Source organism: Betta splendens, chromosome 21 (assembly GCF_900634795.4).
Source record: "Betta splendens chromosome 21, fBetSpl5.4, whole genome shotgun sequence".
Lineage (NCBI taxonomy): Eukaryota > Metazoa > Chordata > Actinopteri > Anabantiformes > Osphronemidae > Betta > Betta splendens.
In genome coordinates, this window is record NC_040899.1 from 8075725 (window position 1) to 8089062 (window position 13338).

General features: G+C 41.5%; 4 protein-coding genes across 4 annotated transcripts; all 4 read left to right on the forward strand.

Annotated features, from left to right (window-relative positions):
- The first annotated feature begins 420 nt into the window (after positions 1–420).
- LOC114847292 (claudin-10-like) lies at positions 421–2442 on the forward strand. The gene is made up of 5 exons (XM_029136853.3): positions 421–719; positions 1272–1433; positions 1510–1591; positions 1669–1773; positions 1865–2442. Exons 1-5 carry the CDS (start codon positions 500–502, stop codon positions 2019–2021), a joined length of 726 nt encoding a protein of 241 aa, XP_028992686.1. The 5' UTR covers positions 421–499; the 3' UTR covers positions 2022–2442.
- Positions 2443–2613: 171 nt separating this feature from the next.
- On the forward strand, positions 2614–4908 carry LOC114847381 (claudin-10). Its single transcript, XM_029137026.3, has 5 exons — positions 2614–2987; positions 3550–3711; positions 3802–3889; positions 4055–4162; positions 4257–4908. The coding sequence occupies exons 1-5, from the start codon at positions 2756–2758 to the stop codon at positions 4444–4446; spliced, it is 780 nt and encodes a 259-aa protein (XP_028992859.1). The 5' UTR covers positions 2614–2755; the 3' UTR covers positions 4447–4908.
- Positions 4909–5173: 265 nt separating this feature from the next.
- cldn10c (claudin 10c) lies at positions 5174–6647 on the forward strand. The gene is made up of 5 exons (XM_029136868.3): positions 5174–5496; positions 5602–5763; positions 5887–5968; positions 6069–6176; positions 6270–6647. The coding sequence occupies exons 1-5, from the start codon at positions 5265–5267 to the stop codon at positions 6487–6489; spliced, it is 804 nt and encodes a 267-aa protein (XP_028992701.1). The 5' UTR covers positions 5174–5264; the 3' UTR covers positions 6490–6647.
- Positions 6648–7035: 388 nt separating this feature from the next.
- On the forward strand, positions 7036–13213 carry dnajc3a (DnaJ (Hsp40) homolog, subfamily C, member 3a). The gene is made up of 12 exons (XM_029137617.3): positions 7036–7306; positions 7722–7832; positions 7920–8044; positions 8225–8299; positions 9194–9346; positions 9480–9661; positions 9762–9881; positions 9983–10088; positions 10191–10311; positions 12090–12222; positions 12618–12766; positions 12880–13213. The coding sequence occupies exons 1-12, from the start codon at positions 7225–7227 to the stop codon at positions 13029–13031; spliced, it is 1509 nt and encodes a 502-aa protein (XP_028993450.1). The 5' UTR covers positions 7036–7224; the 3' UTR covers positions 13032–13213.
- Positions 13214–13338: the final 125 nt, after the last annotated feature.

A 13338-nucleotide genomic window follows, 5' to 3' on the forward strand; every position in this document is an offset into this window, starting at 1 on the left:
GGCTGTGAACCCACCGCCTGGTGCAGTATGGTGCCTTTTTGTATACAGTAGGCTGTTCTCACTGTGCCGACTAATATAATATTCCTGAGCATGAACCCCGCTTCTTATCCAGTGGTAGCAAGGATTGGATCCAGCTCTCCTTCAAGCCTTCACAGGAAAAGCTTTTAACGCAAAGAATGAAATAATTGTTCATTTAACCTTGCCTGGAGACAAAATTGTTTAAATACTTTTTTCTGGTTTCCACACCCAGAACTTTCAGTGCTCTCTGTCCTTGCCAGCTCACCCTCTCCATGACGTATACTGGGTTAAGGGTTGGAAGACCATTGGTCACTCGTGGATGTTGAGGGCAAACTCCTCCCCAGAGAATATAACAGTCCACAACACATTAATCATCAATCTCTACCCAGCTATTGAGCCGGGCATCGCAGAACCCAGTTACACAAGGTTCAGGTACCACCAACTTAAATTTCAGGAGATCAAAGGACCCTTTGTTTGCAAGATGAGCAGTATGTTTCAAGAAATCTTGGCCTTCATCTTGACCGTCTCGGGGTGGGTCCTGGTGTGTTCCACCTTGCCAACAGATTATTGGCAGGTGTCTTCAAATGATGGAAGTGTAATCACTACATCAAACTTCTGGTCCAATTTGTGGAAGGCCTGCGTTACTGACTCAACTGGACTCTCCAACTGCAGAGATTTCCCCTCGATGCTGGCGTTAGAGGGTGAGTTGTCATTCACTAACATTCTTCTCTGCTTACATTTGTATTTATGCAGCATCTCTTTTCAAATTTCTAAATTCTGAAATAGCACAAGGTCAAAAATGGTTTCCTTTTAGCCTTCTGTCTCAAATAGTTTTGTACTCACTCATGTCTTTAATCTTAGTGCTTTATAAAAGCACTAAAAAGTTTTGCCAGAAAATAAAGTTTCAAGACAATCCTAATGAAGATCATAAAGTATAATGGAAATCTTCACGGAACTACTCATTTGCCTCCAAATACGTCAATGTTTAGCTTTACTTCTAAGAGCTTGAAAGCAATAATGGAGATTTACTGGAAACCTCAGGCAGTTTCTACATGGGTGACTAGTTTCAGTGCGTACTCTGCTGGGTAATATTTGTCTCAACGTCACGTCTGAGTGGGACATGTCATATCAAGCAACCACCAGAATACCACAAACTAGCTCATAAAAGATTGCATTTCTTGCTTCATGTGTAATCATAGATACAGCGAATACCTCATTTATGATATAATTTGACCTCTGCGTTACATTTGCAGGTTACATCCAAGCTTGCAGGGGACTGATGATCGCAGCTGTTTGTTTGGGGTTTTTCGGCTCTATTTTTGCCCTAATTGGAATGAAATGCACCAAAATTGGAGGAACGGACAAAAACAAAGCCAGGATTGCTTGTTTTGCTGGAGTGAATTTCATTCTTTGTGGTAAGAATGCTCCAGTATTTCCATGGTAACATTTTCCTGTAATCTCATCTAACAGCCTTCTTCTCCGTGTTCCGAGGTCTCTGCTCATTGTCGGCGTGTTCACTTTATGCACATCGCATAACAACAGAGTTTTTTGACCCCATGTTTTATGACCAGAAGTAAGAACCTTGTGATTCTACTCTCATGGTTCCATTTGCCTAAGTCCACCCAAGGAATCAGCTGTTTCTTTCTGCAGGTATGAGCTGGGAGCAGCGCTCTTCATTGGATGGGGAGGTTCTGTTCTCTGCATCCTGGGAGGCGGCATGTTTTGCTTCTCCATCGCAGATTCTTTTAGCAAAAGGTTCTCACAGTATGAAAAGAATGCTAGGTTTACAAAATAGTTTCAGTTTTATGAAAACGTGTCTGTTTTGTCTGTTTTTGTCTCTTTACAGCCACAGTCGGGGGAACTACAAATATAAAGGTGCTGCCAGACATTCTCACATCTCCTCGTACCCAAGAGGACAGGCAGTGTCTGTAAACCACAGACCCCCTCCAGACAACAGCAACTCCTCCAGGGTGCAGCACTTTGATAAGAATGTGTATGTTTGAAGGATATAAATATAAAATGTTTCTTTTTAAAGCCACTGCTGAAGATTAATCTATCTATTATTTCAAAAGCACTGCGTGAAATATTAAACTGTCTGGGTTTATGACAAGAGCAGAGAAAACGTCATATAACTGTGCACTGTTTTGCTGCAGGTACATTTCTATTTTGTGTTACTCTTCACCACAATTCTGAGGGAAATTGATACTCCTAAATATTTGTATTTCTCTAATATTTGCATGTTACTTTTTAACAGTATTTTGTGAATTACTAAAAATCTTTGACTTTTTTTCTTATCTTGGTTGTTGTGCTTTTGAATGCTTTTATTAAACAACTTTGAACTAAACATGACAATTTTGATATTAAAAGCAATACACAAATGTTTAATTCTGTGTTTTAATGAATGTGGGAAACAGATTTTTTTATATAATGTGCAATTTTCCTTGTTTCTGGTGAAATGCATATAAAGAACAAAACAGGTTTAAACTTCTACATGTTTGTGTCTTTGTTGTTTTGTTGTACTGTGATAAAACGCAACTTTAATGTGTCAGGGAAGCAGACAAAGACAATATTGTGCTAATAAGCCAATAAGCCTGAATAGTCAAAGGTTTACAGTAAACAGCTCACACAGAGCCCTCATCGTTCTAAAACAAGTAACATGCATCTCCTGCCCAGAGAATGAATGGTGATAAGTGAGAGTGTTTCAGTGAACAGCTGGTTCAAGTGAGCGACTTCAAACATGAGGAAACGTCTGGTACAAATATCTGGCTTTGTGACTTCAACGCTGGGATGGATTCTGGTGCTGTGCACCTTAGCCATGGACTACTGGAGGACCATACAACTGGGGGGACAAGGAGGCTCCAACGTTATTAAGGTGCTGTGGTACTGGTCCAACCTGTGGAAGGACTGTGCAACGGATTCCACGTCTGTCACCAATTGTGTAGACTTCCCAACGCTCTGGGACGTCCCCTGTAAGTTATGTTTTAAAATAGATACGCATCAATGATTATACAAGTTTCTGACTGTGAATGAAAAGATCGGCAGGTACATTACAGAATGTTTACAAGGTTACACAAGCAGACAGGAAATATTTATTACTGTACTAATAAATGTACATCAAACAAATTTATTCATAAGCAAATAAACACACACATGTTAAGGCTTTAGTTAAAACAGCCAAGATTCAGAATCAGCTCGTCTTAGTTAACTTTAGGCAGATGCATTTTCATCACAGTGTCAGTCATCCTACAGTTTAAATAGACTCATATTAAACTGTGTGAAGTCAAAAGAGATCCATTTAATATGTAGCCTTTATTCATGCAAAAGCTACGAAAGCTAAGAGGAAATTTTGTGATTCACATAACGTTGAACATGATAATAAGTACATTCACGTAGCAAAGAGCCTTCGGGCACTATTGATGATCAGCCTCTTTTCAGTACGAGAGCTCGGAGAAAACACTCTGGGAGAAATGTCACCTTTTTTGTTCAATCTTTCCCCATCCTGTCGTCCTGAACTCCCTTTGTCTCCCTCAGCTTTCATCCATGTTGTGAGAGGATTGCTAATGAGCGGGATCATTTTGGGATCTGTCGGGGCGGTGCTGTGCTTTGTTGGGATGGAGTGCACTTACATCGGTGGAGCCGATAAGGCCAAGGACAAGCTGCTTTTTGCCGGAGCAGTGTTTCATTTTGCCGGTGGTGAGCAGTGCAGTTCCAGTATTTTCCTGTAAATGGCAGAAATGTTTTGCCTCCATTGTATCTTGGTGTCAACAAAACCTCTGCACACAGGTGTGTCCGACATTTCTGCGTACGGATATTACATCAGCAACGTCATCAGAACGAGCTATGGAACCATCGTTAGTCCAACATTCTTACGGTAAATCGTTTTACATTGGAGAATAAGTTATACGTTGGTTATACAGTATGTGATGAAACTGGAAAACAATGAAGTTTATATTATTTATGTGTATTTTTATAAATATCAAAAAATTAACTATCCCTGTTTCTGGTATGTTTTTATTAACCTTTAACCTGACTCCAGGTATGACGTAGGAACTCCCATATTTCTTGGTCTGGTGGGTAGTTGCTTTATTCTCCTGGGAGCGGTGCTTTATGCTGCAACAGTCTTCAGAGCGTTTTCACCTGAAAGGTATTTAAATCATCCATCTTCCCCCTTTTTCTGCGGCTAACTTCGTACTGCTTTGTTTGTTTTTTTTTAAACCGCCAACATTTTTGTCTTACAGTGAAGTTGTGTATGCCTCACAAGGCGCTTACACGTTCCCTCGCACCAGAGGTCAAACGCTTTACAGCAGAGCCTACAGATACTCCAGGCAGCAGGGATCTTATAAGGGATCGAGACGAGTCAGCGCCTCCAAGATATCGAACCTCTCTCGATCAACGCCGAAGATCTCAGAACGGGACGCGTTCGTGTAGATCTCCGATCCTCGTTTTCCAAACCAACAGCCGATGACAATGAGACGAACAGCAGATGTTCCACATCTGGGTCCAGCTCTGCTCCTACTGGATGGACACACTAAATCTTTATTCTTAGTGCAATGTACTGTATACAGATTTTTATATTCATTTCATTGTGTTTTGTAGTGTTTTTATTAAAGTTCAATACATGTATGCATAGTCTGTGTTCTGTTTATTGTTTTAGTCGCTATGTTGGAAATATAACTAGAAACATTCATAAAACATGAAATTTAAAAAAAACGTTTTAACTGTAATAATTACTGTGCTGATTTAATTATTGTGCAATGTTGTAATTATTGTGTATTTCTGTATTACGTCTAAATCATATTGCTCACATTAGTGGGCCTCTAGTAAATAAATCTTGAATGTAAGCCATTTTACACTAAAGGTGTTCTTTTGTAATCAGTGGAATAAAACCGTGAGGCCATTTCAGCCTAGTTTCAAATCTGTGCCATCCCTGGGTTTGATATATAACCTGAAGTACAGTAAAAGATGAACCATGCGCAATCATTGTGCTGCCAGGCTCATGGGCACCAACAACAAGCACATCATCAGACTGACCCTCACAAAACAGAGGAAAAATGGTCCAAGGCAAAACATGCCATGATGTACAAAACACGTTCACCGTGTTTGTGTATGTTTAACAGTGAACATGATGGGGGACTTTTGGACCAACAGATCAAGACGCCCAGATGTCCTTCATTTTGTGCTCAGGGACTTGTGCATCACTCGCATTTGCCTTTCCTCCGTCTAGTGGTTGAATTTCCAGGCAGGACATGGGTTCCCGGACTGTGGTGATGTACATGGAGATCGGCTGCTTTGTGGTCTGTGTGTGCGGATGGGTCCTGGTCTGCTCCACGTTGCCCATAGAGATCTGGACTTATTCTGAAGTGGAGAGCTCAGTCTTGACCAGCGAGCACTTCTTCTCCAACCTGTGGAAGGACTGCGTGACGGATTCCACGGGAATGACCGACTGCAAAAAGATCCCATCGCTGCTCGCGCTCAGCTGTAAGTAACATGTCGAACAACGTGTGGCGAACATACAGTAAAAAAACATTTGTACTTGCGCACATGTGCATTTACTATGATGCTGAATGGTTTGCTCTTGAACAGGGGGCACCCACATGGTCCGGGCTCTCGTCATCACCTCTGTTATCCTGGCTTTCTTCGGATCGGTTCTGGTGCTGGTGGGAATGAAGTGCACAAAGATCGGGGGATCCGAGAGGGCTAATGCTAGAGTGACTTTTGCTGGGGGCATGAACTACTTAATTGGAGGTACAGTAAAGCAGGTTACACTGATAATTATTAGTATGAAGTCACTTTAAAAGGCACTGTAGCACTAATAATCCAGACATATGTTGAATAGTTTGTGTTGTGTTGTTGTTGTGTTGTGTTCAGGGTTGTGCTCTATGACTGCTTTCTCCTTTTATGGAAATACAATTAGAGCACAATTTCAAGACCCTTTCTACAAAGCCCAGAAGTATGTGTAACTCATTTATTTAGCAATGTATCAGTCAAATACTAGTGTTATTATTGCATTCGTTGAGCTGTATGTTCAATATTTTTTTATTTATCGGCAGGTTTGAAATAGGCGTTGGAGTCTTTTTGGGCTGGGGCGGCTCCACCTTACTGATTGTCGGAGGTCTTATTTACAGCATCTTTGCTGGGAGGGAAGGTTGCCAGTCACGGTAAACCACTGCCACATTTTTCCTCCATGGTTTTTATTACTTAAACCTACCAATGAAGTAATATTCACACGCTGTCAAATTTCATCCTCACAGTTCAAAACGCTCTGAACCCATTTACCAGTTGCCCGGTGCCTACCAAGTCGTCCCAGCATTCACAAACAAAAGCATTGTGTCTTCAGTTCGCTCTGACGCCAGTGAGAGCGGATCGTCCAGAACCAGCGGATCATCCAGAACCACCAGACTCAGCAAAGACAGCAGTCTTTATGAGACGAGGGACAACATTGAGAGGACAGCTACGAATGCATATGTGTGACTTGTCTTCTGATGTGAAAAATATTTTTATTAATAAATAATATAAAATGTGTGTATTAGTTCGAAATAATGCTTTGTAAAAACATTATAATTTCTGTTAATATTAGAGAGTTAACTGTGCAGTACAGTACAAAGACATAGATGTTTAGTATTAGTAAGTAGTAGATTAGTAACAATGATTAAAAGATCCTGTCACAAATCATCTTGATACATTTAATTCATCCATTCATTTTATTTAAATATTATTAGCATAATGAATTAAACTGATAAGGAAAATAGAATTCAATTTGAAACAATTAAGCATTTGTAGAGTACAATTTCTATTTCAAGATAAAGTTTGTAGAACAGTCCGTAACGTTGACAGAAAGTAATCTATTGTCTACTTTACATATTCAAATGAACGCGTCCACATAACGGCATGGAGACGTGTTGCGCGCGCGCGCGTGCCGCCACGCGCGCACACACACGCTGACATTTTGCTGCCGTGGCTTCTCTCCGTTGAGCCAACCGCGGTGGGCGGGGCTTTCCAAAGAGCCAGACCAATCAGGATCCCCCACGACCAGCCGGTGGAGCGTCTGAGCTCCGCGGTGACTGGAACCCGAGGAGCAATGCGGAGCAGCGAGCGCGGCACGTTGAGAGTTAAAGCGAACGTTGCCGTTAGTTAGAACTGACAGCCGCGCGAGTTGGCCCGGACGCAACGAGAGACATATTAGACATATTATATCTAGATTTAATCATGGTTTCCATAGAACACGTAGCTCACAAAATACTGGCTTACGTCCCATACGTTCTCGTTTTGATTGACATGAGATATGAAGGTAAGGAACTCACAAACTTTAAAAATAACACTATTAGTAGTCGCAAACGGGAACCAGCAACTTAATGTCAGGTTCAGGTAACCTACACTTAACGAACCGTCAGCTAAGCAGTTAGCTAAACTGACAGGCTAACGTTAAGCTAACTAATAAACTTTAGTTACAGACAGCAATTAGCATATTAGCCGAACTGTGCTAACCTGTTTGTTTTAGGTAAATCTCTTGTTTTGTGATGCTTGTTGAGGCTGGCGCATTCAAAATGACGTTACGTCAAGCTAAACCTCTTTCAACACTGAGCTACAGTAACCACTGTACGCGTAAAAGCCAGCTCCGAACTGATTCAGTGGCGCATGCGGCTATTTGTTGTTGTTGTTGTTGTTTTGTGTCATGCAGTCGTTATTGTGTTTGTGTCCCTCAGGGGTGAACTGTGGCAGAGATGGGAGCGTGGACAACCACATGGAGATGGGGAAGAAGCTGCTCGCTGCAGGACAGCTGGCGGACGCCCTGTCGCATTTCCACGCTGCTGTAGGTTAGTGGCATATGCCGAGTTCTAACGGTGACGTTTTTTACTTGAACCTTAGAGAACACGTCTCATGATTTGATCTTCTTTTGCAAGACGGGGATCCCAAGAACTACATGGCCTACTACAGGAGAGCTACAGTGTTTCTAGCAATGGGGAAATCCAAGTCTGCACTGCCAGATCTAAGCAAAGTCATTGAACTTAAACCCGACTTCACTTTTGTGAGTTATTTTTTACATTAGTTGGTCTGAAATTATTTCTGTACACTCGTTTGTTTTATGCCCAATGCTTTTAAGTTGGGCTAACTTATAGTTTGCACCAAATCCAGCTACAACAACTGTGTCCTTAAGTTTGTACATGCTGTCTTATGCTAAATGAGTCCTCTCCTACTCTGGCAATAGGCACGACTTCAAAGAGGAAACCTCCTTCTGAAGCAGGGGAAACTCGATGAAGCAGAGGATGACTTCAAGAAGGTGGTAAGTACAGTATATTATCGCCCTGTTTGACTGTAACAGCGGCAAAAAAGTTCTTTCTGTGTCAGATAAGAAGACTTTGCTGCATATCACCACAGAGAGCAGGGAAGCCCTGCGTTCATACGTAAGGCATTGCGCAAGATTGTGGATAATAATTAAATTGGCAGTGAGCTCTCATTTGGGTCATTAGGGATCATTTTATTGTTGCTCGTTAAGGATTAAGTCTGCAGCTCACTAATGCATTTTTCCGTTACATTTACCATGTTACACTGAAGTTTCAAAACATCCCCAGAAGACATAAATGTCCTTGTTGTATCTACTGTTAACTGTAAGGTTTCTCTTGCAGCTGAAAAACTCCCAGGTGAGCTGTGCAAGGGAAAATCAAGTCCTTTTACCTGAAGTAACAGTTCTTTTGTGAAGGAATGTTACATGCATGAGTGGACACTTCTTTTTATTCAGTCTTTTTCATTAACTTCCACACACTGTAACCTGTTTTTACAGCTAATAGGCTTCTGGGCTTCTCCAGTTTTACATGCTCGACATTTTGCTGTTACAGTGTCACGGGGATATGACCAGAGGTGCAGGCTGTTTTGCTGCCTTCAGCACTCATGCTTATGGTCCTCGATTTAGCTGATTTAGCACACAACACTTAATAGGTTTGTTTGTAATGTACTGTATGTGTCAGCAGAGATTGCACTTAATTATGATGACTTCTATGATGGATATTATTCAAATATATGGTAACTGTGGGGGTGCTGTACATTTAGGATGCAAAGACCACACTAGAATCAAAGACTTAATATCTGGTTAGATTTGCAATAGACCATCAAATGGCTTCAACATGTCTTTATTTGTGATGTAAACACTAAATATAATCTATTACCCTGCACTGTTTAGTTGAAGTCCAACCCCAGTGACAAAGAAGAACAGGAAGCCCAGAGTCAGCTGAGCAAGTCAGATGAACTTCAGAGGCTGGTGACTGAGGCGCGTAGCAGCTTCAGCAACAAGGATTATTGGAGAGCTGCTGCCCAGCTTGATACCATCATTGAGGTAAGGCCTTGTCAGCATAGTCCCATTGTCTTTTATGCTTGTTAATATTCGTGTTTTCTTTAATGGTGTATTCAGAACATTTTTATAGCGACTGATACTGCAGTTTGTAAGAATTAATGTCTGCCTCTTACAGACCTGCATTTGGGATGTGACTTCCCGTGAGATGCGAGCTGAATGTTTTATTCAGATGGGGGAGACCGGGAAAGCCATCAGCGACCTTAAGGCTGCATCAAAGTTAAAGAATGACAATACCCAGGCTTTCTACAAGCTCAGCACCATCTATTATAACCTTGGAGACCACGAGATGTCCCTCAAGTAAGGGCCAAAAAGTGTGTGCGTGGTATTTTGCCCAGCCCTTGTAGGTTGACTGTAAAGCATAGCCTGTTCACACTACTATTTTCTTCTTCCTCTGTAGCGAAGTGCGAGAGTGCTTAAAGCTGGATCCAGATCACAAACAGTGTTACAGCCACTACAAGCAGGTCAAGAAGCTCAACAAACAGATCCAGTCTGCAGAGGAGCTCATTCAAGAGCAAAGGTGATTGTTGTATTCAAGCAATTGCATTATGTGTTTTGCATCAGCTGTAGGGCTGCATCCACATCCTCAGCACCCACTGTACCTGCATGTCTTTACTGTAGGTATGAGGAGGCAGTGAGCAAATATGAGGCCGTCATGAAGACTGAGCCCAACGTGTTCCATTTCTCTCTTCTTGCCAAAGAGCGCATCTGCCATGCCCTGGGACAGGTACGAGCCCTATTCACTAAAACATTACAATTACATTACAAGTTACTCTACGCTCTTATTAAATAGTGTCTCACGGTCAGGTTTTCTTTGTATTGTGACCAGAGTCAGCAGGGAAGCAGAGCCATTTCAGTGTGTAGCGAAGTGCTGCAGTCAAACCCAGAGAATGTTAATGTGCTGAAGGACAGAGCCGAGGCTTACATGCAAGAAGAACAATATGAGGAAGGTAAGCCACACTAGAGCTGTGTTTCTCAATTTAATGGAGTCAGTCTGTTAAGCCTGAGAAACCCACAGTCTTTTTTATTAAAGGTAGGACAAAGCAAGACACAGGTGAAGAGGGTGGCGTTTTGAATTAAATGCTCCTGTATAAACTTGGCTGCTTCATTAAGCAGCCGACACACCTTCTACATTTCACAAAGCACATGGACAGTTTCATTTAAAACTTTCAGTGGGAGTTATTTCTACCGTTAAGCATTTTTTTCACTTGGTTAATGGTATTGTAAGTGAAGTATAGTGTTTCTCAAATGTAGCTTAATTATTATCACTTAAAACTAAGCCTTAGAATATTTGTAAATAAAGAATGTTGAAGGTTGCTTAATAAAGTATGTTGTAATTATCACTGTCATACCAGGAGTCTAACACAAGGGGTCCCTGTAATGCTACAAAACCAGTGAGGTTTACTAAAATCATATCATGTAAGCATCTTGCTGTGTTGTTATGGTCTGCTTCCTAATTTAACTAAATCTTCTTTTATTATGTTAATGGTAAGAAAATGCAATTGTTATTAGAAGTCTGGAGGAGGTGCTGAAAACCAGGATTATTGAAACTTTGTAATCTTTCCAGTGCCTCAGATTTCAAAACAACTATTGATTTGACGTGCGTAATTCAAATCAGAGACTAATTCAAAGCTGACACTTAATTTTGCTGTGCAGGAAGTTAATGAGCTGAAAGGGGAGGGCGTTGGTATGGAGTAGCTGCATGGTGGTAGTTCCTGGTAGGAATCGGACATTAATAGTTCTGTTGTTATTGTCATAACATCCTGTTTGTGAACTCCCTGCTGAATGTAGTCAATGCTCTGTGAGGCTGTCCGTAAAGTCATCCCTATACCTCCCACTGTGGTGCAAGTCACCAAAATAGCAATCTGGCACTGGCAGAGAATAAACCACAGCGCCACCACACTGCTTTTTAGCCAAAGGTGTTTCAAACACCCTGAGCTATCTGATGGTGAGGTTCCAAAAAAGAGAGAGAGGGCTTCAGACAGAAAAATAAAATTTAAATGCATTAAAGGACGCAAACAACTGGTGTTTGAAATTTCTAATCAACCACTGGCTTGTTATATTTCAATGCGACCTCAATGAAAAGATTATAGAAAGGTTCAAATGTAAAAATGGCATTGAGACTCTGCTTTATGCAGAATATTTATTTCTGTTGGGTCACACCCAAAAAACAGGACGAAACTAGCCAGCGAATTAAGAGAATAAAAAAATCTAACTAAGAGTTAGACAGTTAGAGAGTTAGACTCAGCTCTACAGTACTGACTCCAATCAGTTTCGCAACAGGCAGGAGGTGCCGTGTTTGTTGGCGTTAAGCTGGAATGAACACATCAGCAGGTCAGAATGACAGAAGTGGTGCAGACCTTGAAACTGTCAGGAGACCTGAGTTCAGCTCACAGGGTAAACAACCCTCAAAGCACCTGAACATGTGCACACAAACAGCCTGGAGCTGCTGCCACGCGATACCAGGGCGCCGGGGTTCCCTGTACAGCTACTGTACAAATCAAGGGCTTCATAGCTGCAATGACAAAGGAGACTAGTGTGACTAGAGTGATGTTTTGTGGGTCGTGATGGTTGTGGAAATTGTCATTTTATGTTTACCTCAGTTTACCTCGTAACATTATCTTTCCAGTATTTCCCAGCTCATTTAGTTAAATGTTGCATTTGTGGTTCTGTTGGCTCTGATTGTGGAAGCGATGCTTATTCATATCCTGCGTGTTTTATTTCCTAGCTATTAAGGACTATGAGACTGCTGCCAAACACAGTGAGAATGACCGGCAGATAAAAGAAGGCTTGGAGAAAGCTCAGCGACTTCTCAAGCAGTCTCTGAAAAAAGATTACTATAAGATCCTGGGGGTGAAGAGGTGAGCGTGTTAACGTTTTCAGCACTGTGTTAGAGGCGGACTTTCACAAAGATAATTCTAGTATTTTATAAGTGGGTTCTTTTTTTTTTTTTTTTAAGGCTGCTTCACCAAGGAATTGATGTTTTGCTTAAAGATTGTTTTCAGCAGCTGTTACACACCACTGCACCAAAAAAGCCTGCTACACAAGTATTACATAATTTATTCCTTTTGAACATTTGAGTTCAAAAGCACCACTTAAAATTCAAGATGGAACTCTAATTTAAAGCAATGGAAGCACTCATAAAAATTAATGTTTATTACAGTGTGTGAACTCCCAGCACTTGGACAATCATTATTAGGAGAGAGAAGCTGGTGCTGTCCTCAACAAATGACTAATATTTTCCCTATGGTTACAGAACCGCTCAAAAAAAGGAGATTATCAAAGCCTACAGGAAATTGGCACAACAGTGGCACCCGGACAACTTTCAGGATCCGGAGGAGAAGAAGGCGGCAGAGAAGAAGTTTATAGACATAGCTCAGGCAAAAGAGGTTCTCACTAACCCAGGTAAGAAGAGTCAGCGTAAGGCCTCTGGGCTGCTTAATGTTTTTGTGTGTATTGTGTCTTGGACCCATAATCCACAGTTGTGGTAAGCTGCTTTGTGCTGTTGTGTTTTCCAGAGATGAGGACCAAGTTTGACCATGGGGAGGACCCCATGGATCCCGAGAGCCAGCACGGCCAGAGCAGTCACTTCCATGGAGGCTTCCATGGCTTCCAGGGTTTTAACCCTTTCGGTTCTGGACCCTTTAACTTTAAATTCAACTTCAACTGAGGAGGCTCATAGCCAACACAGCCGGAGCGGCGTTTTGTGTTTTGTCCCTCCCATCACCTTGGTATTGGGGAGTTCACTGGCATATAGAATGCAGTGCTGACAATAACTCAAACTGAAATGTGGAGCAAATTGTGACTTTAATTCAGTGACTTAAATTAAAGACTCATCTTTGTTGTTGAATAATACAACTTTGAATTCCTTTTGAGGGAGGTCTGTTGCTATGCTAACAAATATTTGACATGAAGAACAGCTTTCATCTGTAAATGGTTGATTTTGCTGCTTATTATTCCTATTGTTTGCATTGTAC

Coding starts and splice junctions, on each gene's coding strand:
- cldn10c (XM_029136868.3), top strand. CDS start 5,265: ATGGGTTCCCGGACTGTGGTGATGTACATGGAGATCGGCTGCTTTGTG. Junction 5,764..5,886: donor CATGAACTACTTAATTGGAG/GTACAGTAAAGC, acceptor TGTTGTGTTCAG/GGTTGTGCTCTATGACTGCT. Junction 5,969..6,068: donor CCTTTCTACAAAGCCCAGAA/GTATGTGTAACT, acceptor ATTTATCGGCAG/GTTTGAAATAGGCGTTGGAG.
- LOC114847292 (XM_029136853.3), top strand. CDS start 500: ATGAGCAGTATGTTTCAAGAAATCTTGGCCTTCATCTTGACCGTCTCG. Junction 720..1,271: donor CTCGATGCTGGCGTTAGAGG/GTGAGTTGTCAT, acceptor TTACATTTGCAG/GTTACATCCAAGCTTGCAGG. Junction 1,774..1,864: donor GCAGATTCTTTTAGCAAAAG/GTTCTCACAGTA, acceptor GTCTCTTTACAG/CCACAGTCGGGGGAACTACA.
- LOC114847381 (XM_029137026.3), top strand. CDS start 2,756: ATGAGGAAACGTCTGGTACAAATATCTGGCTTTGTGACTTCAACGCTG. Junction 2,988..3,549: donor AACGCTCTGGGACGTCCCCT/GTAAGTTATGTT, acceptor TGTCTCCCTCAG/CTTTCATCCATGTTGTGAGA. Junction 4,163..4,256: donor AGAGCGTTTTCACCTGAAAG/GTATTTAAATCA, acceptor TTTGTCTTACAG/TGAAGTTGTGTATGCCTCAC.
- dnajc3a (XM_029137617.3), top strand. CDS start 7,225: ATGGTTTCCATAGAACACGTAGCTCACAAAATACTGGCTTACGTCCCA. Junction 8,045..8,224: donor TTAAACCCGACTTCACTTTT/GTGAGTTATTTT, acceptor CTCTGGCAATAG/GCACGACTTCAAAGAGGAAA. Junction 12,223..12,617: donor AAGATCCTGGGGGTGAAGAG/GTGAGCGTGTTA, acceptor CTATGGTTACAG/AACCGCTCAAAAAAAGGAGA.